Source organism: Elgaria multicarinata, chromosome 13 (assembly GCF_023053635.1).
Source record: "Elgaria multicarinata webbii isolate HBS135686 ecotype San Diego chromosome 13, rElgMul1.1.pri, whole genome shotgun sequence".
Lineage (NCBI taxonomy): Eukaryota > Metazoa > Chordata > Lepidosauria > Squamata > Anguidae > Elgaria > Elgaria multicarinata.
This window is the reverse complement of record NC_086183.1, coordinates 35,397,770-35,420,955: the sequence shown is the minus strand read 5'-3', so window position 1 is coordinate 35,420,955 and position 23,186 is coordinate 35,397,770. Positions and strand designations below refer to the sequence as shown.

Below are 23,186 nucleotides of genomic sequence, written 5' to 3'. Positions count from 1 at the left end.
CCCGGGGGTGGGGGGAGGCACAGATGGGGGGCTGAGGTCAGCCGGATCCCCTGCCCTCCGGCCTCACGCAGCTCTGCTCTGGGCCAGGGGGAGAGGGGGAGGGGCCGGACTCGGCAATGCCCCCGGTTACATGCCCAGACCCGTTTGGCCCGCTCAGCCTTTACCTGCCAACTCCGAGAACTTGAGGGCCGCCACGTTGAGGGCCTGCACTCGGTCGCTCTGCGCAGAGACGTCGGCCTCCACCAGGCTGTGCTTCTGCAGCAAATCCTCCACCTCCAGAAGGTGCTTCCCAAAGTCCTTGGATGCCAGCTGGGCCTGCCAGGAAGGGGGCAGGGGGGGGGGGATGAAGGGCGCCGCCCGCGGTGGCCCCGCCGGCCTCTGCAGCTCTTGCCTTGGAGCCTGTTGGGAGGGAGGCAGCCTCTCCCTGCTGGGCCTGGGTGGGCCCGGGACACTGCTGGGCCCGGGAGGGAGGATGGCAGGGCTGAGGCGCACGCGCCAGGCATCCCTGGACACCTCCCTGCCCAGTGGCCATGCATGGAGGAGCCGGGTGGGCAGCGATCCACAAGGGCAGGTCGTTCGCGTTGCCCAGGAGTGACGGGCTTTGGGTGTGGTTGGGGGAACCAGGCTGGGCGGCTGCCCAGGACGATGGTGCCGCAGCCCCTGCCCCCCAGCCCACCCCCCAGGCCCACCTGCATCTCATCCATCCAGTCGATCATGTAGACCATCTCCTGGAAGATCTTCTGAAGGGCCACATTCTGCTCCAGCCGAGCTCGCCGGGCGCTGAGCAGCTCCGTCAGGAGACCCCACTGGCGTAGGATGTTGTCCTTCTGGGCATTGATGCGCTTGCTGTCATAGTAGCCCTCCGACTCCATCTCCTGGGCCAGATCCACCACCACCTGGATGCGCTCCTGGTAGGATGAGATGTCCGCCTCAATGGCCTCGTGCTTCTTCATGGCGGCCTCCACCGCAGGCAGGTCGTAGCCAAAGTTGTCCTGGCAAGGGGTGGGGCAGGGAGGAAGCGACACAATGAGCGAGAGGCTGCTGGGGCAAAGTATGACGAGCGGGCTTTGTGTGCAGAGGGCTTTCCCCTCACCCCCAGGAGGCCACAACATCCTCCCCTCCCTTCTGCACGGGAGGACGAGAAGTGTCTGGCTGTGAAGTGCTCGGGCGGGGTGGGGGCGTGGTATCCCCGGACGTGGCCTCTCAGCAGTCAGGCTTCAGGGCCTGCGGGCTCCACACCTCTGCTTGCTGGACTGAGCCCTCTGGAGGCACGGCACAGCCACTGGGCTGCAGCACCCGCCTGGCAGGGCCTGCGGCCAGGGCCAGTCCCCGCCCAGCAGGCCCAGACCCTTTGCGTGCGAGGACACTGCTGAGCACTGCCTGGTCCAGGAGGAGGCCTTGGGCCTGGGCTGCCCCCACCTCTGACTCTCCTGGCCCTTCACCTGCCTCTGGACGACTTCGACTGAGAGCCAGCTCTCCCACCCGCCGCCAGGCCGGCCCTGGCCCCGGACTCTCCCCACCCGCTTGCTGAGGCCTGGCAGAGACACGAGAGCCCAGACGGATGCCTTTCAGCCACATGCGAGTTCCGTGAAGCAGAGTGGGGATTTCGATTCGAGCAATGACGACTGCAGCCTTCGCCAGGCCTGGCCTCCCGTGGCTGCCGCTCTGGCCTCCTGTCCAGGTCCCAGAGAGGAGGAGGAGGAGGAGGAGGAGGAGGAGGAGGAGGAGGAGGAGGAGGCTCCCCCCAGACCCCCAGCCCTGCCCTGCGCTCACCTGGGAGACCAGCCGCTGGTTCTCGTTCAGCCAGGTCTCCCGCATGACGGCCTTGTGGTCAAAGCGCTGGGCCAGCAGCTCCAGCTTCTCCTGGCGAATGAGCTCGTTGCGCAGGGCCGTCTCCCGCTCGTGCTCTGCCTTCTCCAGCCTGGTCCAGGCCTGGGCGGAGGGAGAGGGAGGCGGATGCTGAGCCGGCCCTGGGCTTGGCCCACCTACAGGGGCTCAGCCCCGCCCCGCCCGACGCTCCACCTGCTGGCCTTCTACCTTGTTGATGTCTGAGATGCTCTTCCCCTCTTTGGGCACATAGAGCTTGCGGTTGTTGGCTCGAAGCTTGCTCTGGATGGAGAAGAGCAAGACTTCCAGGTTCCCCTTCTCCTGAAACCTGCATGCAAAGGGCAGCAGGGTCAGCTTCCCGGCCGGGCCTGCCTCTCCTAGCACCCCTTGCCAGCCCTCCTCCCGCAGCCCCCAGTGGAGCAGAGACCGAGCAGGAAAGCCGGCTGCCCCAATAGTAAGAGAAAGAGAGAGGTGCAGCCATGGATCCCTTGCAGAAGAAGAGCGGCTGCCAAGATTAAGAGTGCTGAAGGCAAAAGGGGCCCTCGAGGGCATCTACTCTGCCCCTCAGCTAGGAGTCCCCAGGGAGTCTGCACTGACTCACTTGACGGGTTTCTCCAGGGTGCAGAAGGCAGTGAAGGCCTGCAGTTGCTGCTGGACCCCAGCCAGGGAGTTGGCAAACTTCTGGTTGCTGATGATGGCGATGGTGAGCTCGATCCACTCCAGCAGCTCCGTGGCCAGAGACTCGTAGCGCTCAATGATCTTCTCAATCTCCAGAGCCTGCTCCAGCACCTGCAGGAAAGTGCCAGGGCAGGGGGGGGCGGGGGGTCCCCAGAGAAGAGCAGCTCACGGCTTCCGGCATGGATTCTAGACCTTCCTTACAAAAGCCGTCCTCCTGCCATCTTCACCCTCGAGCTCCGTGTTACTGCATCCAGAACAGTAACCTTCCCTCGGTTATTTACAGCCGACCGTCAATTCCCTGCTCACCACGCCTGGAGAGGTGGGGAAGGGTCACCCTTTCTGCAGTCAGCAGCACTGTGACCGTGCAGGTCCAAGCCAGGCCCAGGGCTCCCCAAGAGGCACAAGCCGGTCCCATGCGGGAAGGCTGCCCTGCCCTGCTCTGCCCTGGGTGCCAGCGTTCCTGTGGCTCCTCTGCATGGCTCCTTGGCCCTGGCCAGCTGCCCCCAGAGAGCTGCCGCAGCAGCACCCGGCAGAGATGCCGCAGCTCCCCAGGGGGCATCAGGAAAATGGGCGAAGGGACCCTTCTGCCCTTGCAAAGCGGTGTACTTCCCCGGCTCACCTCCCGTGGCTGTTTGGGGGAGGGGAATCATAGAATCATAGAATCATAGAATAGCAGAGTTGGAAGGGGCCTACAAGGCCATCGAGTCCAACCCCCTGCTCAATGCAGGAATCCACCCTAAAGCATCCCTGACAGATGCTTGTCCAGCTGCCTCTTGAATGCCTCGAGTGTGGGAGAGCCCACAACCTCCCTAGGTAGCTGATTCCACTGTCGCACTGCTCTAACAGTCAGGAAGTTTTTCCTGATGTCCAGCCGGAATCTGGCTTCCTTTAACTTGAGCCCGTTATTCCGTGTCCTGCACTCTGGGAGAATCGAGAAGAGATCCTGGCCCTCCTCTGTGTGACAACCTTTTAAGTATTTGAAGAGTGCTATCATGTCTCCCCTCAATCTTCTCTTCTCCAGGCTAAACATGCCCAGTTCTTTCAGTCTCTCTTCATAGGGCTTTGTTTCTAGACCTCTGATCATCCTCGTTGCCCTCTTCTGAACACGCTCCAGCTTGTCTGCGTCCCTCTTGAATTGTGGAGCCCAGAACTGGACGCAATACTCTAGATGAGGCCTAACCAGGGCCGAATAGAGAGGAACCAGTACCTCACGTGATTTGGAAGCTATACTTCTATTAATGCAGCCCAAAATAGCATTTGCCTTTCTTGCAGCCATATCGCACTGTTGGCTCATATTCAGCTTGTGATCTACAACAATTCCAAGATCTTTCTCATTTGTAGTATTGCTGAGCCAAGTGTCCCCCATCTTGTAACTGTGCATTTGGTTTCTATTCCCTAAATGTAGAACTTGGCATTTATCCCTATTAAATTTCATTCTGTTGTTTTCAGCCCAGCACTCCAGCCTATCAAGATCACTTTGAAGTTTGTTTCTGTCTTCCAGGGTATTAGCTATCCCACCCTTGGAGGAGGCTTGGAGGGGCACACAAGAGCGTGGCAATTCCCCATGCAGCGCCTCCATCACCGCTGCTGTGAACTGCTTAGAGGTTCTGTTATATAAAGCAGTATATAAATGTTACAAATCCATCCATCAATCGCACGGGGAAGAGCAGCAGCTCCTTGTGCATGGCCAGGAGCCCAGCACCGAGCGGCCTCTGGGAAGGTCCGAAGCGAGTCCCTCCCTCCGGTCCGGGCACTTTGCATCAGGCGCCCCCACCCTGCCCCAGACTCACCTTCCCAATCCGCTTCCCCTCTACAGCCAGGGCCTTCATCTTGGAGAAGTAATGGTAGAAGGAGACCACGTAGGTGATGATGGACTTCTCGTCGGGATGCTCCATGTTGACATCTGCAAAGGGAAAGCGCGCGAGAGCAAGAGGGTCAAGATGCGTGAGTGGAAGGGGGAGGGGGTGGCACCAGCACCAGGAGTCTCCCTCAGGTGACGCATCAGGCAGGAGTCAAGCGAGCCCCACAGAGGATCGGCGACCACCGTGTGGGAGGGAGGCTTTTCACTGTTAAATGGCGGACAAGCTGGACGGGCTTGAGAGAGGGAGGGGGCCTTGCGTGGTCCCCTGCACCCCCAGGTCTGTCTCCTCTGACTGGCACTGGGCCGCCAAAGCCTCATGCACAAGCGGCTCCTGCCCGTCACCTGGAGGGGTTGGGGACTGAAGCCTGGGGGCTTCTGCACGCGCCACAGGGGCTCCCCCATGGAGCCACAGGTGCTCCCGGAGAAAGACACGCTTGCCCAGCCCTGGCTTCTGAACGCCTGGGAGTCTCTGGGGCTGGGGCTCCGGATGGCCCCCGCTCCAAGGCTGAGGACAGTGCTGGGTGAACGCAGGCAGGGGAAGGAAGACCCCAAGGCTCCTGCACCCTCAGCAGCTGCACAGTTCCAGAAGGGCCGCTGTGGCTGCCAAGATGCAGCCCTCTCCGAGAGCCTCCCTTGCACCTCCTCTCCCGAGATGCAGGCTTGTGTGCCTGTGCGGCGGCGGCGGGGGCGATGCCCCTCTGCAGCCAATTCAAAAGAGGTCCGGAGGGCCCTGTTAGAACAGCAGGACGTGCCTTGGCCTTAAGGCCACAACGGGCTGCTTTGGAGCTGACACCACTGAGGTGAGCAGCAACGCCTTTCCTCCCAGTAAAGCCACGGTTGTCACAGTTCACCACAGAGCGCCATCATGTTTAGGGCGCTTAACAGGGCAGGACCAGCAGAGCGGTCCCTGCCCCAAGGAGCTTACAGTCTAAATCCTGCCATAGAAGGAGACCCTACAGAGAGGGCAGGGAGAAGCCAGTGGGCACTGGCAGGAGCGCCACAACAACAATTGCACACACCCCAGTGCTGGAGTGCTTAAAGAGGGGGGCGCGACGGCGATCCTCAGACCAAGACCCCCGAGGAAAGGTTGTGATGGTCACAGGACAAGTTACTGGATGTGATCTTCCACCGAGGACTCGAGCAACTGGGACAGGAAGCAGAATAACGGAGTTGATAAAGAAGACAGAAAACGGATCATCCCATCAAACCGAAGCAGCATGCATGCGTGAGGGACAATTCCTATTCTATCAGGCAGAGAGTCCAGAAGAGACTGGGACTCTTGGCTGATGAGGGAGGGAATTCTTCGGAGACAAGGAATCCCACCACACACTTCTGTGGGTTAGGTGCTCCACGTTTCATCTGGTGCAGAAAAGTCTCCAAAACACCAGAAGAGCCTGAGGCTGGATCAGGCCAAGGGTCCGTCTCGTCCAGCGCTCTGTTCACACAGGGGCCCATCAGCCACCACCTGTGGGAAACCCGCAAGGAGGACGGACGTAAAATAGCCCCCTCCCACACCCCTTTTGTCCAGCCCCCTTTAAAGCCATCCAAATCGGTGGCCGTGGCTACGTGTTGCAGTAGTGAGCGCCATCGTTTACCTCTGCGCTGTGCGAGGAAGCCCTTCCTTTGGTCTGTCCTGAGTCTCCCACCCATCGGCTTCATGGGATAGGACCCCATTCCTCCATAACATGCATCCTCTGTCAGGTCTTCCCCTCGCTTGCCTCCCCCCGCCCCCGCTAAGCCATGCGGGCCCTGCTCCTGTAACCTCCCCTTGTAGGAGAATCGCTCCGACCCCTGGATCATTTCCGTTGCCCTTTTCTGCATGTTTCCCGGTTCTACGATGTCGTTGTTTAAGTGTGGTGTGACCAGAACTGCGCGCCGTGTGCCGTGTGTGGTGGCACCTGGGATTTGTACAAGGGCAGTGCGATCTTGACAGTCTTGTTTCCGGTGCCTTTCCTAATTATGAAGAGGCCTTAGGCAAGAAAGGGTTACGAGGGAAGGTGCAAGAGAGAGGCACCGCTGGGAGCAGGAATTAATCGCAGGCAAACAATACGAAAAGGAGGCCTGATTAGAATGATTAGATTAAGAGAAATCAGATCATGGCAGATCAGGGAGATTTGATTATAGTAATACGATCAAAAGCGGCTTAGGCGGCAAGGCTCAGGCAGGCTGCAGAACCCAAAGAGAGAGAGGACAGGAGTGCGGAGCTCAGGGCGAGGAGCCAGGGCCCCGGCTGCCCTTTCCAGCTCAGCCCACTGCTTCGTAGCAACACCCAGACTAACGTCGCAGCACCCTCTGCACCCACCTAGGCAGGACAGGGATCCCTCCATCCCAGGCTGGTCACTCAACTGCAACTTCTTCTCCACTGCAGCCCTTCGTCATTCTGCACAAAACATCTAGAAACACCCTACTGGGGAGAAGGCTGCCTGCCTGCCCCACACTGGCCAGGTCCTGAGACAGTTTCTGGGCCCCACGAGATCAACCTTCTGTGAACATATGAAGAGGCTGTAGACCATGTCAGGCCTCTGGCATCAGTCTGCCGTGAAGCTCTTCTCGATCCTCCCAGAGTGCAGGACATGGAATAACAGGCTCAAGTTAAAGGAAGCCAGATTCCGGCTGGACATCAGGAAAAACTTCCTGACTGTTAGAGCAGTACGACAATGGAACCAGTTACCTAGGGAGGTGGTGGGCTCTCCCACCCTGGAGGCCTTCAAGAGGCAGCTGGACAACCATCTGTCAGGGATGCTTTAGGGTGGATTCCTGCATTGAGCAGGGGGTTGGACTCGATGGCCTTGTAGGCCCCTTCCAACTCTGCTATTCTATGATTCTATGAAGCTACTGCAGGCAGGCAGGCAGGCAGGCGGGCGGGCGGGCAGGCCTTCCTGATCCTCCTCCTCCTCAGTCCATGGGTCCATCGGGGCCCTTACCTTCAGGGTCAAGCAGTTTGGCCAGTCCCAGCTGCTGTTCAGCTGTGTTGAAGGCCTGCTGGAGGTTGTAAGCAGCGTTGGATTTGGTCAACTTCTTGAAATCAATTATGTCTGGTCTGGAGGTGGAACAAAAGGCCTTGTGAGAGGGAGGGCAGCATCCCCCCCCTCACGTGACATCTCTATTTTGCATTTTGGACAGAGGAGGCGGGGCGTCGCAGTAAAGAAACAAACGTCCTGGTGTGCATCTTTGTGCACCATGACAAACCTGCGGGTCTGCTGGGACTCCAAGACACACACACCCCTTATGGTGGAGCGTGGCCGCTGGGAGGTGGTCAACTGGTGAGATAAACTGCATTCCCGCCCCCAAACTGCTGGCTGGCGCACGGAGCCCCCGCTGAGATAGAAGCACCAGCCCAGTTTCCTTTGGCCCCGCAGCGGATCACCCCACGAATGCCACAGGGCAGCGCCCACAGCCCACCTCACCTGTGTCGGTGGATGAGAGCATTAAAGGCCAGCCCATCTCGCCAGCTGGTGGTGAAGTTCTGGATATTGACCTCGGGGTACCTAAGAAGGAAAGGGGGGTCAGCAAATGTGGAGCAGACAGTTCTACAACCCCTGACACACACCCCAAGGTTGAAATAACTTCTCAAGATGTCCCCACCGACTGAGGCGAGGTGGGTGGCAACCGCAGAAAGGGCCTTCTTGGTGCCGGCACCCTGACTTTAGAATGCTCTACCCTCTCAGCTCGCTGGCACGGGCCAAGTCTGATAGATAAAAGGGGTGGCCAAATTGAGCTTATTTAAATCCCCTTCAGCTATGAAGCTCGCTGGGTGACCTTGCTCCACCAAGCATGATCTCTCAGCCTAGCCTGCCTCACAAGGTTGTTGTGAACATACAAGTGGGGACAGGAGAACTGCGGGAGCTGTGCTGAGCTCTTCGAACGAATGGTGCGAGAGAGCAAAGCTCCTTTGCCCAGGCTTTTCACGGCCAGTAAAGTTGCTAGTGCTGTTTGAAGTTGGGTTTATTAACGTAGCACTCCTTCCGTTCCTATACTTCTAATGTTTTATGAACTTGTCTTTTAAATGCACACACGATATTGTTGTTGTGGATTGTTGTGTCAGACGACCACCTGCTTGGACTAAGGGTTAAGTTATGCACTGCTGTGTAGAGGGATGATGAAGGCTTCTGAAGAGGAGGAGGAATGGGGTGGTTTTGAAGGCACTGTGCCTTTAAGAGCGCCCGGATCAGGCCCAGCTGAAGGGAAGCAGCTTAGAAAAGCAAAGCGGCGGCAGCAGCAGCAGCAGCAGCGACGGAGACAGGTCGGTCCTAGGCACGGCTGCTGTTTCTGCTGTGTCATTTATACTTTGAAATAAAGGGGTTTGTATTTTGCCTCTCTTACGGGACACAACAGGAATGTTTTTAAATTATAAGGTGGGACATGATTTATTTATTTATTTATTTGTTTATTTTAAAAGAACGTAAACAAAAGAGCTGCGTGGCCCTGGCCGTGAGGGGCTGGCAGCTGCGCGTTGAACAAAGCCCGGCCCCGGGGTGGCGCTTGCTCTCCGCCCCGCCCCCTCGGCCCCCTGCTCACCCGGCCGTCTTCATCTGGCACCAGAGCAGCAGGGCGTCCTTGGCTGAGCGGGTCTCTCGGTTGTCCTCCGTTTCAATCTTAATGACCTGGATCTGAGAGGAAGCCGTCAGGAGAGTGAGGGGCAAAGGGGCCGGCCTGCCACACCTAGGCTGACCCTATAGAAAGGAGGGCAGGGCTCCTGCAGCTTGAGGGAATTTCACCGGGTGCTGCGTGCATGCAAACGGCACCAGCTGAAATTCCCTTGTCTATACAACTGTTAAAGATAAAGGAGCCCGGTCCTCCTTTCCCTAGGGTCACCCTAACCATGCCTCCTCCCTCCCAGCCTTCCCTTCCAGAGCTGCCTTCCCTCAAATGCCGCCTTAGCTCTGCCCTGGAGGGAGAAGGCTCAGTCCGGGCGGAGGATCACGAGTATCACAGCCCTTTGGGACTGGCTGGCTCCCTCCGCCAGCCTCCCCTCCGCCCGGGAAGGTTCTGTGCCCCCCTCTGCCCACCCGACAGAGAGATGCAGCCCAAAGCCTCCATGCCAGAGAGAGGAAGGGGAGCAGCCCTGGGTGCCCCTGGCTCTCAAGGGCAGGCCTGGTGTGGCCGAGGGTCCTGGGGCAAGGAGGCCCCAGAGCCTAAGCCTGGGTGCTGCTTTGCCATACCCAGCCTCCTGCCGTGGCCACGGGTGCTGAGCCGCGGCTCACGAGCTCATTTCCCCCCACCCCCCATCTCGGCAGCGGGGAGGGATCCCCAGCACCAGCACAGCCGGCCCCGTCTCCCATTGCTGGTGGGCCCGCCCGGGAGGGAGCCGCCTGCTCCCTCTCGGCCCCACCTGGAATCTCAGGATGATCGTCCAGATGAGGCCCAGTGTCAGGCGGTGGTTGCCGTCGACGATGTCGTGGGAGCCCACGTTCTCCAGGTGGACCCGCTGCTCCTTCAGGAACTGCAGGGCCTTGTCCACGTTCTCCAGGGAGTGGATCCGCATCCGGCCACGGGTTGGTTTGGGCTTCCAGGGAGGCAAGGGAAGAGGGCTTGGAGGGCAGCCCCGGGCCAAAGCAGTGCAGGCTCTCTGCCCCCAAAGCACCCGCCCCAGGATCCTCTGCCCACCCGCCCACCCGCCCACCACCCGGCCACATCACAGCGCTCAGCCACACCCCTCCTGCGCATGCCAGGCAGGCTGAGACCGGAAACGTGGCCCGTGGAGAGAGCACTTCCATTGGCACTGCAGGAATCCACGCGGAGGGCTGATGGGGGGTGCCGCCCTTTCTTCTTTCGAGGTCAAGGCCCCCCCCACTCCTCTCCCCCAGCAGCTGAGAGGCCCCCTCACCAGCTGCTCCCCAGAGAGCTCCTCCAGCAGCTTCGTCAGCATGTATCCATCACGCAGGTCTGTGTAGAGGTCGCTGATCCGGCAGGAGACGTGACACAGGTGGGAGTTGACCCATTTGGTGAAGGTCTTCTTTTGCACGGCATCTCGCTCATCTAGTAGGGTTTCGGCTTGTTAGGGGAAGCCCCCAATCTCTCCACCCCTCCCCACACAATGGGCGAGTTTGCATGGTTGTTTTCAGCCACGGTAGCTTCCACAAGCCGCCGCAGTTCGTGGCACGTGCAGGGCGCTCCTTCATAACCCAGTCCCCACTTGCAGGTTGTGTCGCCCAAACCTGGCGAGGGAGGGTTGTTGCCACGGATGAACCAGCCGGAGCCCACGGGCAGTTTAGGATTGTGGGAGGTTTGTCAAACACACCAACAACCCACTCCGACAGGTTCTGACAACACGACAACCTACAGGTTGGGGTATGGAACGGGTGCCCACTGTTGCACAGTGCATGCCACAAATCACAGTGCTTTATTTAAGCCACTGTGGCTGAAAATGATTGTGTGAACCATGTCAACCTGAGAAATAATGCCTCCAGTTCCTTCTACTGGGCCTCATGGGGACCCAGGATGGCCCAGCCTCAGGGCTGGTGCCAGGTCTGAAGGGGCCTTGGGAAAGATGCCCTCTGGGGACCCCAAAGTGAGCTTACCAAGGGGAGGAGTTGGGTGGGGGTGGGTGGGGGTGCTGAAAAGAGCAGGAGCACCTGGGACACCTGGGACTGCATCACACCCAGCACTGAGAGGGAAAGTGCTGGATGAGGTGGCTGCAGCCAGGACCACCGCCATGTCCATTCCCCCAGAATGCCTCTGGGCCCCAATGTTCAAGGGGGCAGAGGCACTGTGGGTCATGAATGGCAGTTGCAGCCACCTCACCTGGCAGGTCCCTTCTCGTCTCTGTGCTGGGCTGCAATTTAAAAAAAAAAAACACATCAAGGGATGGCCGTTCGAGCCTCAGCTGGAGACTGCCACCTTGCTGTGCCAATAGGTAGAGGCAGGCAGGCAGGCAGGCAAGGTCTCCTGGTGCAGCCCTGGCTGTAAGGTGAGCCCAGCTTCCTCCTGGGTTCACAGCTGGAATGACAGGCCTGGAGATTTGAAATAAACCCCACAAGCCGTGTGCAGACGGTGGGATTGGGGAGGCCTTGGCCCTTCGCCAGGCCGCTGGCATTGGGCCCACTTGCACCTCTCACCAGCAGCTTCTGTGGCAAATGTGCTGAGTGGGAATTTTCACGGTCCTGCCCTAGGCAGGGAGCACTGGCGGCATATGCTGGGCCTGTTCCACCATCCTGCCTCCCCAGGAGCCCTTCCTGACTGTGCGACAATGGAATCAGTTACTTGGGGAGGTGGTGGGCTCTCCCACACTAGAGGCCTTCAAGAGGCAGCTGGACAGCCCTCTGCCAGGGATGCTTTAGGGTGGATTCCTGCCTTGAGCAGGGGGTTGGACTCGATGGCCTTGTAGGCCCCTTCCAACTCTGCCGTTCTGTGATTCTATGATCCCTGTTGTACCGACAGCCTGCCATTCAGCCCGCCCAGCCCAGGCAAGAACTGCAGAGGTGCAGAGGTGTGCACGCCTGAGCCTCCAACGTACCGGCTAAGGCCTTGATCCGCGAGCATTCAAAGAGCTTGGCACTGGCGGTGGTCTCATCCCAGGGCCGGTGGTGGTGGTCTGTGTTCTCCCACCGCGGGGCGTTGTTGTTCTGCTGCTGCTGCTGCTGCTGCTGCTGCTGTTGGGCTTCCATGTTATCCAGCTTAGCTGGCGTGACGTTGGCCATCTTGCTGCTGCCACAGAGCAATGGATTCCTTCACAGATCTGCACGGAGGGTCTTCATGAGCTCCTGATGCTGCAGAGGGCTATTGAGCCTGCCTGTTGGGCTTTAGACATCAGAGAGCAGAAAATAAATGGACAAATGCAACGGCTGCTCTTTGAAGGGAAGTCCCAGGTCAGGACGAGTTTACACGTTACAGCCTGCAAGGCAGAGTCCTGAGCCACCATCCGCGATGATGCCCCGTCTTCGCCCCTAAGTATCTCACATCGTCAGAGTGCCTCAGCCACCTTTACAACAACCCTTTAGAGTAGGCCAGTACCATTATCCCCACATTGCAGGAAGCGGGTGAGGGTTCAGGCTTGCCCCAGGCCACCTCCTGTTTCACGGACCCCACTCTTAGCTCCTTGGCTAGCTAGCTCCTCTGTGAAGTAACGTTAAAGAACAGCACGCCTCTGAGCACATCTTTGAGTTCCTTTGGCACGGAATCACGACAGCCTCTCCAAATCGTGGATGAGGATGCACGGCTTCCGGGCAGCTTCCTCTCTTGTGAGCAACGCGCCCCCAGCGTGGCCACAACTGCAGCCCCATCAGCTCTGACCATGGACAAAATGCAACAACATACACACCAAGAGTCCACTCCGCACCCCACGCTGCTCTGATGGAAGGTCAGCCGTGGGGCTCCTCTCTTTGCCCTGTGGGAGCACCCCAGGCATGTGGGGGCCCCAAAGGACGCTGCAGCCTTCCCCACTTGACCCCTGCCGGCCACTTCCGACCCCATCCTCTGTGGTTCCTGCTAGATTGGAGCCTCCTTTGCACGTGTACAGTATTGGGCACACCGATGGCGCTTCCCCACATCTTGGCCCCTTCACAGCAAGAACAAGCCTAGGAAGGGAACTGCTTAGCCATCGGGGTGGGGAGGAAGGGAGCAGCCTGCCTCCCCCATCCCTGCCGCTGAGGCCCTAGGTGGGCTGTGGTGCACCTCTGGGTACGTTCACCCTTTCCCAGTGTCTGCTGTCTCACTGCAGCAGCCTGTGCCTCCCGCTGGCCGGCACACTCCCCAAGATCTGAAATGGAGATCATGCTGGACCAGACCAAAGGACGATCGAGTCTAGCATCCGGTTCCCCAAAGTTGCCTGCCCACTGACATGCCACAAAAGCAGTGCCGTTATCGGCCCTCCACCCAACGCAGCGCTGCTGTCACGTCTCCACTTTGCAGGTGGAGAACTGAGGCTGAGAAGGGCTCTTTGTGCACAGCCAGTATGGATGCAGGTCCAGGTGTGCCTCCAGTCCACGCCCGGCACCATGCTGCCACGCAAGTTCTCAGCCTTGATAGATTCTGAGCAGTTCTGAGGGAAACACATGCCTTCTTTCTCCCTTCCACCAAGTCCCACTTCAGGCCTCTGAGCATGTGCAAAGTGACAGGCCCTAGTCCTAACCATCCCAAATTATAAAAAGAAAAGAAAACACCCGGCCTTTATATGCTGCATTTCAAATGTCCGATGGGCTTGAAGAGCCTGGGAAGCTGCCTGGGTCCGTCTAGCCCAGCGTTGTCGAGACGCTCTGGCAGTGATTCTTCAAGCTTTGAGTGGGAGGTTTTCCAGCCCTGGGGATTGAACCAGGGCCCTTCTGCCCCTGAGCCGTGGCCCCTTCCTCAAGCATTCCCATCCTCTCCCTCAGTAATCCTTACAGCAGCCTGAAGCAGAGAGAAGGATGGCTTGCCCTGGGAGAAGAGGTGATCGGGGAGCCGCTCAGCTGCTTTGCTGCTGCACTGTAACAGCAAGGGGGGGGGGAACCGGGGCCTGGGGGGGTGAAGGACTCACCTGTCTATTAGGCAGGAAGCCTGAGCACCCCCCTGCAATTATCATCTCCTCTAATCCAGTAATTAATGCAAGTAAATAATCTCAATAGCAATGCTTTGCCGACTCATCCAGTTCGTTGTCAGATCTCTACATCTTCCAGTGTTCCAGAAACCTAGCTTCCAAGTACCGTCAGGTTCAGATCTTAAAGCTCAGCATTTTAAATGCTGAAGTAGCAAAGTTGTTACATCTGGCCCTAAGGAAGAAAACTGGGGTGCCATCCACTGGGAAGCTCTCCTGCACAACCTCATTGGACCCAAGGGGGCCCACCTGAACATGGGGCTGGGCCCCTGTTCACGTCCGCGGGGCCTGAGCAGAACTCCTAGTGAACAGGGGCCCTCCAGCCCCAGATGTGTCATGCAGGAGCAGGGCAGTTGGGCACAGCGTGGGAGAGGAGCTCTGGGCGGGCACTGTGGGCAAGAGGGAGGGGCAGCAGGGGGGTGGAGAGTGGGGCAGGGTTCCTGCTCTGGTCCTCCACCTTCAGCTACGGAGGCCCAGGGAGCCCTGCTGCCCCCCCCCCCGCAGCCCCCGCAGAGTCCTTCTCTGTTCCAGGCCTCTCTCGCCACCAGCAGCTCTGGGCCTGGCTCGCTTGGCCTGGCGGAGGTGTCGCGGCAGATGGGAGGCTGCCGGTGGTGGTGCTGCTGCTGTTGCTGCTGCTGCAGCCGCTGCCACACAGATTGTGCACCCATCCTGCCAGGTGGGGCAAGGACAGAGGCAGGTCTGGAGGAACCGAACTGTCTGGCAAGAGGGAAAGGGCTTCCCTGACCTTTGTTGGCCACCAGGAGGGGCATGCACACCACCACCACCACCACCACCACCACCGCAGCTGCCACCCAGGCCCTGGGGACAGGGCTGGCCAGCTCCAGCCACAGCCACGCAGAGCAGCACAGCAGTCTCTCATTCAAGCGACCCCCCCCCCCCGCCACCGCTCTCTAGGGGGCTGGATCTGCCCCACAGCCAGGCCTCGCCTAGCCCTCTGGCTCTCCCTCCTCTTGGGGGCAAGTGGCACCTTCAGACAGGCCTGAGCCATCCAATGGAGAGGCCTTCCTTGATCCATCCCCCTCCGCCCCTGCTGCCTCCCTCTCCCCCCCCCCCAGCGCCCACCACCACACGCAAAGCCAGCCCGGCGCCCCCTCCTCCCGGCCGCCTGCGGTGTACAGCAGGGGTGGCTTACCTGGCCCCAGCGCCAAGGGGAGCCGCCTGCCCTGAGTGGTGGGGGGAGGGCGCAGAGAGGCTGGCAGCGGCTCCTATCAACGGATGCAGGAGGGGAGAACCGCCCAGCCGTGCCCGGCGCAGCCCAGCTCTACCAGCATCAGCATCCTCCTCCTCCTCCTCCTCCTCAGCATCACTCCCGTCCGGGCCTGGCAGCCAATCCAGGCGCGCCGCTCCTTCCCTCCCAGCCCAGGCAAGCAATGGCGAGGGGCCCTGCCCGCCTCCCACCCGCTGCAGGACCGCTTTCCAGGAAGGCGCGGAAGGCGCGGGGTGGGAGGGGGGGCGAAGGATGCTCGGCGCGCCCTTCGCAGCGGCCGGAGGAGGACGCTGCCGTGCGTGGAGGGAGGCACGCAGGACGATGCCGTGCGTGGAGGGAGGGAGGGAGGGGGCAGGGTGTTCTCGCCCTGGATCAGGCTGCAGCCGGGCGGTCACCTTGGGCCTGCCCTTCCTGCTTCCCGGACCGCGGGCAGCCTTCCCTCCCCCGGCCTGGGCCCCGTGGCTTCGGCGGGACCCCCGTGCATTCCCACAGGGCCTCGCTCCACGAGCCTAGGCGCCCTCCGGAGAAGGCAAGAGCGCGCGTGGTGGCGGGGAATTGTAGCGGGGAGGCGGAGGAGGGCCCGTGAGCGAAGGACCCCTGCCCACCGCCTCACCTCCGGATGGACGGCCGTGTCCCTCCCGGAGAGTAAGGGGGCGGGGCCTGGCTTTCCCGTCCCGAGCCTGGTAACAGGGCGGCCCCTGAGGCGCACAGAACTCTTCGTCGGGCGGCTTCATCCGCAGCGAAACCCGTAAAGGCCGCCCTCTCGCCCAAGCCCTGTGGCGGGAAAAGCGCCCTGAGCTGTACGACTGGGCGAAAGCGCGCTGGGCGCTGCGCGAGGCCACCGAGCCACGGATGACTTGGGCGATGCCGAAGCGGCGGGCCGGCGGGCGGGCGGGGGAGGCTTGCGGAAGAAAGCCTCCCCTCGCCTTGACCCAGAGCCGGAGGGGTCTGGTCCCCCCGGGAGCAACGCGTCCCCGCGCCGCTACGTCCCGGCTCCTGGAGCATCTGGCCGAGGACCCCGCTCGGACGCGCTTCGCGCACGCGAGAGGCGCGCTACGCCGCAAAGCCGCCGCCCCCGCCCCCGCCCCCGCCCCAGGGCAGGCTTCCCTGGCTTGGCGGTGGGACCCAATTCACAGAGGCCCGGCGGCCGGCGGCCACCTGCCGCCCCGAGCCCGGGAGAGGGCAGGGCTGCCGGCGCTCGCAGAAAACCCAGCAGGCGCGCCTCTCGGCCAGCAGGGGGCGCGCCCGGTCCGCCGGCGGAGCCTTGGCGCGCCGCCCCCAGCCTCCGCCGGCCCTGCCTCCCCGGGCGGAGCTCCGGGCGGAAAGGCTCGCTCCGGCGCTCGGCTTGGCTGGAGGCGGCGGCGGCGGCAGCACGGAGTGCGGGAGGCCGGCATGGCTGCAGTCTGCAAAAAAATCGCCATCTTCGGCGGCACCGGCATGACCGGCCTGGCCACCCTGGCGCAAGCCATCGAGGCGGGTGAGCGTGGCGCGCGCGGGAGGAGAGCCAAGCGTCCCGGGCGAGCGCGGACTTGGGGGCTTGGGTGGGCAAGGGGCCGCCCTCTCTGTCCCGCCGCGCCAGGGGAAGGGGCTCCCGGGCCTGGCAAGCTCTGGCCAGGCGCGGACCCGCAGCAGCACCAGGAACTCCGACAGACTCGAGTGAGTGAGCCCAGCTGCACGCCAGCCAGGGCGGGGCTCTCGCTGCCGCCGCTGCTGGCTGAACCCCCAGTCGCCCCAAGGACGGCGGGCGGTTGGGGTGGCACTTGCCTCTGTCTAGCCGGGGATCCGGGCCGAGGAGGGGGAGATCGAGCGAAGCTCGTACGGGTGTTAAATAGTGAGCTTTTATTTCCAGCTCTCCGTCCCTGCGCGCAAAATAGGCCTGCAAAAGGCTCTGCGATTCTGGCCCTAGTAACAGCCCTGCAAAGTACGCTTTGGCAGAGGGAGCCCTGAGCGAAGGCGGTTTCTGGCGAGGAGGAGACGCGGCTGGCTAACCCATGGCTACACACACACACCCTTCCACCCTGGGTGATAGAGGGAAAGAAGGGTGTGTAAAAGATCCACCCATGGCCTCCTCCTCATGCACGTAGCTGCCCTGTGAGCTGTAGAGATAAAGAGCGGGTGGCCTTATCAGGGATGGCCCAGGCAGGGGCTGGAGGTGGTGCAGCAGCTGGCCAGCGAAGCCCGTTTGGTCTGGATTCGCCCTTGTGCTTCGAGGGTTGCACCCAGGAAAGGCCGGGCGTGCCACAGCCATGCAGGGCTTGGAGATGCTTCTTGAGCGAAGCACCGTCCCCGGATTTATGCCAGTTCCTTTGGCGACATGCTGGTGGGCTGGCCGGGCCACCCCCAACCCTTTTTGCTCTCTTTGGCCCTCTAGAGCCATCCCAACTAAAGAGGGGCTTGAATGCAGTTCCTGGCTGCTGGAGGGGGAGAATGCCCCACAGACACTCCTCCCCACCCCACTTCGTGCAATGCAGGGATGGAAACACGGGGCCATGGTGAGAACCCGGTGGGTGGAAAGACCCTGTTTTGTCTTGACCAGACCTTGCTAAACCAGAGTTCCTTCTCATGGAAGCCTTTGGCAAGGAGCCTTCCGCTTGATCCTCCATCTGGCTGTCTGCAAGAAGCTGCTGTGTCACGGTTTATGGCAGTACAAGCCGGCCAGGATCCTGCGGTCCGCTCGGGTCACCACATTTTGTGCGAGGGAGTGGGGGCCTCTGGTCCTACCCACTCAGAAAGGTTTGCGCTCAGCGTGCCGGGCTGCCCCGTCCTGCCCCAGTGCCGCCCTCCCCCTTGCCTTGTGCCAGCGCTTCCCTGCTTCCCAGGTGCATGTTCTGCGCCACTGACCTGCCAGCACCGCCGTGTGACGTGACCCTGGACATAGAAATAGGCCTTTGAACCGGGCTCCTGTCCAGAACTTTGAAATACGATTAGTGATTGTCCTTTGGAACAGTTAAGTCATGGAACCCATGAGAGGAGAGGTGGCCCTTGAGCGAGGGCTAAGCAGTGCCTGGCATCCAGCACATGGAAGCACCATGGTGTGCTCAAATGGGACTGGGAAATTGCCTAGGAAAGTCCACCACGGCCCTGTTTGATTTCAAAAGGAAAGTTTTCTCAATAATAAAGAGGATTAGTTGAAAGGTGCCATTTAGGAGGGGCAGATTCCTTTCAAAAGACTACAAGAGAACCTTGCATAACCTGTGTATCACAGGTCAGAACAGGCAAAACAAGCCCAGAAGGGTGCCAATGCGGTTAAACAGCAAGGTCAAGGGAGCAGTAAGAGGGGGAAAGACTTCCCTCGCAACACCGGAGTGAAAGCAATTTTAAAGAGAGCAAACCCACCCCAACTAGACTGCATGTACAAGGGTAATATTTGTTTTGCACTTTATTTCTCCAATATACGGACTTCTCTCAAAACAAGCCAAGAAGGAATTTGAGGAGCAAATGGCTAAATATACATTTTAAAAGAAAAAGAAAACCATTTACTTAAATACCTTAGAACAGCCTTCTCCAATCTGGTGCCCTGCAGATGTATTATCCCCACTGGGAGGGTGCCAGCTTGGGGAACGTTTGCCCTAGAAGCAGGAAATAAGCAGCCAGGAAGGCCAAACTCCCTCCACCCACCCCCTCCCAACTTCAAGTATAACCTAATGGGATCTGAGCTGGTGGTGACTGAACAAGAAAGAGATCTTGGGGTTGTGGTGGACAGCTCGATGAAAATGTCCACCCAGTGTGCGGCCGCTGTAAAGAAGGCAAACTCCATGTTAGGCATTATAAGAAAAGGAATTGAGAATAAAATGGCCAGTATCACACTGCCCTTAAAAAAAATCTATGGTGCGACCACACTTAGAATACTGTGTACAGTTCTGGTCACCACACCTAAAAATGGTATTATAGTGCAGAAAAGGGCAAGTGAAATGATTAAGGGGCTGGAGCATCTTCCCTACGAGGGAAGGTTACATCAACTGGGATTGTTTAGCTTGGAAAAAAGGACGCTGAGGGGAGACATGATAGAGGTGTGCAAAATTATGCCTGGTGCGGAGAATGTGGATAGGGAGACATTTTTCTCCCTCTCTCAAAATACTAGAACCGGGGTCATCCCATGAACCTGATTGGTGGGAGATCCAGGACAAATAAAAGGAAGGACTTCTTTACACAGCACATAGTTAAATTTTGGAACTCAGCACATAGTTAAATTTTGGAACTCACTACTACAAGATGTAGTGATGGCCACCAATCTGGATGGCTTTAAAAAGGGGTGGATAAATTCCTGAAGGTGAAGGCTCTGAATGGCTACTAACCCTGACGGTTGTGTGCTATCTCCAGTAGTCATAGAATCATAGAATAGCAGAGTTGGAAGGGGCCTACAAGGCCATCGAGTCCAACCCCCTGCTCAATGCAGGAATCCACCCTAAAGCAAACCTGACAGATGGTTGTCCAGCTGCCTCTTGAATGCCTCGAGTGTGGGAGAGCCCACAACCTCCCTAGGTAACGGATTCCATTGTCGAAGCAGGAAGCCTGTGTGCACCAGTTGCTGGGGAACATGGGTGGGAGGGTGCTGTTGCACCACATCGTGCTTGTTCATCCCTGGCCGATGGCTGGTTGGCCACTGTGTGAACAGAGTGCTGGATTAGATGGACCCTTGGTCAGATCCAGCATCAGGGCTCTTCTGATGTTCTTATGGCTGTGGGGGCCATTAGATGTCACAAGTATCCAATAAAGGATACTTGTGACACCCCGGCTGTGGAATGAGCTCCCTAAGGAGGTTCGCTTGGCACCTACATTATATGCCTTTAGACGCCAGGTGAAGACCTTTTTATTCTCCCAGCATTTTAACAATCTATAAATACATTTTAACTTGGTGTTTTAAATTTGTAATTTTGCATTGCTGCTGTTTTTATCTGGTTGAGCTTTTATATTGTATTTTATATTATGGTTTTATACTGTTGTTTTATACTTTGAATGGTTTTAATTTTTGTGAACCGCCCAGAGAGCTCCGGCTATTGGGTGGTATAGAAATGTAATAAATAAATAAATAAATAAAGGGAGAAGGGGAAACGGAAGAGAAGGTGGTTGCACCACCTCACAAAGGATCTCGTAGAACGAAAGTAAAACTGGCCTCCAAAGCGATCATGGGGGTTGGAGCAGCTTCCCTCCTAGGCCATTCTGAAAGCTATTCAAAGCAACTGAGGAAACAAGACAGGTCAGGGTGAGGGAAACAGCTGAGGCCGATCCCGCGGTGGGGTGGGGGACGTGTCTCTCCCTTTCTCATACGGGTTGAGGCTACCCGTGAGAGTTGTGTGCAGGGCCAAGGAAGGAAGGTCTTCCTTCGCATCACCCATGCCTAGGCTTGTGGGAGCGCCAGCGCTCCTTTCTCCCCAAAGCACCCACTGGGCCAGGGCCCTGCCGGGGCCCCGCTACGAGGGCCGGGAGCCCTCCCTGCCTCCCACCGCCGTGCCCCAGGGGAGGCCCTGGGCTCTCGGCACGCCCCACTGCCAGCCCCCACCTGACAGGCCTCTCCTGCCTCTCTCTTTCCAGGCTACCAGGTGACGGTGCTGGTGCGAGACCCAATCCGGCTGCCCCCGGAGCTGCATCCGGCGCACGTGGTGGTGGGAGACGTGCTGAATCCGGGGGACGTGGACCGAGCGGTGAAAGGGCAGGATGCCGTGATAGTCATCCTGGGCACCCGCAACGACCTCAGTATGTGGGGCTGCCTCCCTTCTTCTTCCCCAGCCCCTCCCCAGCCTGCCACCTGCCCCTCTCCTGACTGCCCTCCTCCTCTCTCCCTCCCTCCTGCCAGGCCCCACTACGATGATGTCTGAAGGCACCCGGAACATTGTGGCAGCCATGAAATCCCACGGCATCCGCAAAGTGGTCGTTTGCCTCTCAGGTCAGCTCCTCCGAAGCGGGTGGGGCCGGGAGCTCCAGGAGCAGACGCACGTTGCACGTTGCAGGGCCCGGATCCAGGGAGCAGGTCAGAGGGCTCTTTGCTGAGCCCCTGCAGAGCCATTGCTGCCAGCCAGCGTTGACGGCTCTGGGCTGGAAAGGCAGCAGAAGGCAGCTTTGGGGAGCTCCCTGTGTCATGAGCCCAGGGAATGGGGAGCCATATCACCCAGCTCACTGCCATGCTGCATGGGCCTTGTTCTGGACAGCCATTTGGGCTGGTGGGTGCTGGAGCAGAGCTAGAGCAAGTGGGACTAACGGTTAGAGCAAGGCAGACAGCAGCCGTCACTCAAGGTGGGAGTAAAGTCCGGGAGGGAGGGGAGGGAAACGCACACACACACACACACCCTTCCGCTAACCCTAGCTGCTGGGGAGAATTGGGATGCCGAGGAATATGGCGACTCTGTTTTGGCCCGCGTGTCCTAGAATATCCCTGAAGCGGAAAGCAGGTGCCATGTCCTTTCTTGCTCTCTCGTAGCCTTCCTGATGTGGGATTTGGGCAAGGTTCCTGCCAAACTGCAGCCCGTGACAGAGGACCACATCCGCATGCAGCAGATCCTGAAGGAATCGGGGCTGGACTGCGTCTACGTCATGCCTCCCCACATTGCAGGTGTGGCTTGTGGCTGTGGGAGCCCTCCCTGGCCATGGCGTGGGGACTGGGCCGGAGCGGGACGCCTCGGCCCTCTTGCTTGCACGCAAGGAGGTGGCCCATAGCTGGAGTGGCTGGCGCCTGGGCCGGTTTGGAGTGTGGATGTGCATGCCTGAGAGAGCCAGGAAGAGCGGAGGGGGCAGACTTCAGGCTCATGGGATCCACTTTGTTGTGGCAGTTGTTGTTTTTACTCAATCCTCAAGATCCAGCAACCAGAGACTGGTGCAAAAGGCACAAGCCCTTAGAATCCAGGAACCCCAACCAGGGCTTGTTCTGAGCACCAAACCTACACAGAGCTCCTGCTTCTTCCATTCCTGGTACCCCCAAGCGTCCTTCCTTTCCGCAGTACAATTTAGGGCATGGGAGGTCAGTCCCCTTTCATCATCTCTGATAAATATCCTTGCTGATGCACTGTAAAATCAACAAGTAGATCCGGAATTCTGCCTCCCCACCCCCCAACCCTGGTAAGGAAAGAAACAGGTCTACCCATATGCAGAGTTATTCTGTTATCTGCTTGCTCTGGGCTACATTTCCATTCATGTTTCCAGTACTACATTAGGAGCGGATGTAGTTAGAACTGGGCTTTGTTAAACGTGCTTCATCCTTCCTATTAAAACGGCTAGAAAAAACATCCCATGTTTAGGAAGGAACACCCAGTGGCTAGCGTTGAAGGAAAGAGGTGCTGGGGCTCAGCCCTGCCTGGCAGCCGTACCCTTTGGTCTGAAAGGCTAGTAGCCCAATCTCCGCCGTGTGGCCCCTCAAGGAAAGGCTTCTGGTCCTTGGGCGTTCCTGTGTGCTAGGGCCACTTGGAGCGACTGTGCCGCCTTGCCTGCAAAGGTGCGCCACCTTCAGGCTGCGTCTGATCCACTCCTGTGGCTACTTCTGCATGGGCTGCTGGCAGCTGAGGGTTTCTGCTCCCCCCCCCTTTGAGTTGCCCCTGGACTGTTCCCTCAGTTGTCCTATTTTACGTTTGCCCCTGGGGCCTGGGCTCTTTCATCGAGCTGCTCTTCTCCTGCAGGTGACCAGCCCCTCACTGGGGACTACACGGTGATGGTGGATTCTTCCAGCGGCTCCAGAGTCATCTCCAAATATGACCTCGGGCACTTCTTCCTCAAGTGCCTGGCCACTTCCGAGTATGATGGGAAGAATGTCTATCTCTCCAGGCATTACCCAAAGAAATGACCCCTGCAGCCTGGTCCTCTCTCCCACCCCTCCATGGGGCAGTGACGAAGGAGCCCCTGCCTCGTGGACAAAGGAAAATTCTCCATGGCTTGGCTGACGCTGCCTTCGCCGACCCGTTCTCCCCTCCGCCGCCTCTGGAGTGCCTTTCTCCATTCCTATGGACCTGGGGTGGGGGGTGGGGGTGGGGGGAGGGCCCGCCCAGCTTTCCTTTGTGTCAGGAAGTCATGTGCCTGCCATTGCATGCCTGCATTTTTCTGAATTAAAACACAGCTTAGCACAATGCTTCTGGGCTGCAATTTACTCCCATGCTGCA

General features: G+C 59.1%; 2 protein-coding genes across 2 annotated transcripts in view; one reads left to right on the top strand and one right to left on the bottom strand.

Moving 5' to 3' along the window:
- SPTBN4 (spectrin beta, non-erythrocytic 4) overlaps positions 1 to 12,006 on the bottom strand; it is a 49,664-nt gene extending 37,658 nt beyond the window's left edge. The window contains exons 1-12 of the mRNA XM_063140499.1: positions 11,823 to 12,006; positions 10,194 to 10,345; positions 9,699 to 9,872; positions 8,885 to 8,976; positions 7,774 to 7,854; positions 7,291 to 7,406; positions 4,296 to 4,408; positions 2,429 to 2,616; positions 2,038 to 2,155; positions 1,774 to 1,932; positions 690 to 992; positions 165 to 315 (exon numbers count right to left, since the gene is read on the bottom strand). Of these exons, the coding sequence (XP_062996569.1) occupies positions 165 to 315; positions 690 to 992; positions 1,774 to 1,932; positions 2,038 to 2,155; positions 2,429 to 2,616; positions 4,296 to 4,408; positions 7,291 to 7,406; positions 7,774 to 7,854; positions 8,885 to 8,976; positions 9,699 to 9,872; positions 10,194 to 10,345; positions 11,823 to 12,006 (1,831 nt within the window). The remainder of the gene's footprint in view (positions 1 to 164; positions 316 to 689; positions 993 to 1,773; positions 1,933 to 2,037; positions 2,156 to 2,428; positions 2,617 to 4,295; positions 4,409 to 7,290; positions 7,407 to 7,773; positions 7,855 to 8,884; positions 8,977 to 9,698; positions 9,873 to 10,193; positions 10,346 to 11,822) is intronic.
- A 4,426-nt stretch (positions 12,007 to 16,432) lies between these two features.
- On the top strand, positions 16,433 to 23,049 carry BLVRB (biliverdin reductase B). The gene is made up of 5 exons (XM_063140063.1): positions 16,433 to 16,582; positions 20,638 to 20,799; positions 20,900 to 20,989; positions 21,521 to 21,652; positions 22,710 to 23,049. The coding sequence occupies exons 1-5, from the start codon at positions 16,498 to 16,500 to the stop codon at positions 22,871 to 22,873; spliced, it is 633 nt and encodes a 210-aa protein (XP_062996133.1). The 5' UTR covers positions 16,433 to 16,497; the 3' UTR covers positions 22,874 to 23,049.
- Positions 23,050 to 23,186: the final 137 nt, after the last annotated feature.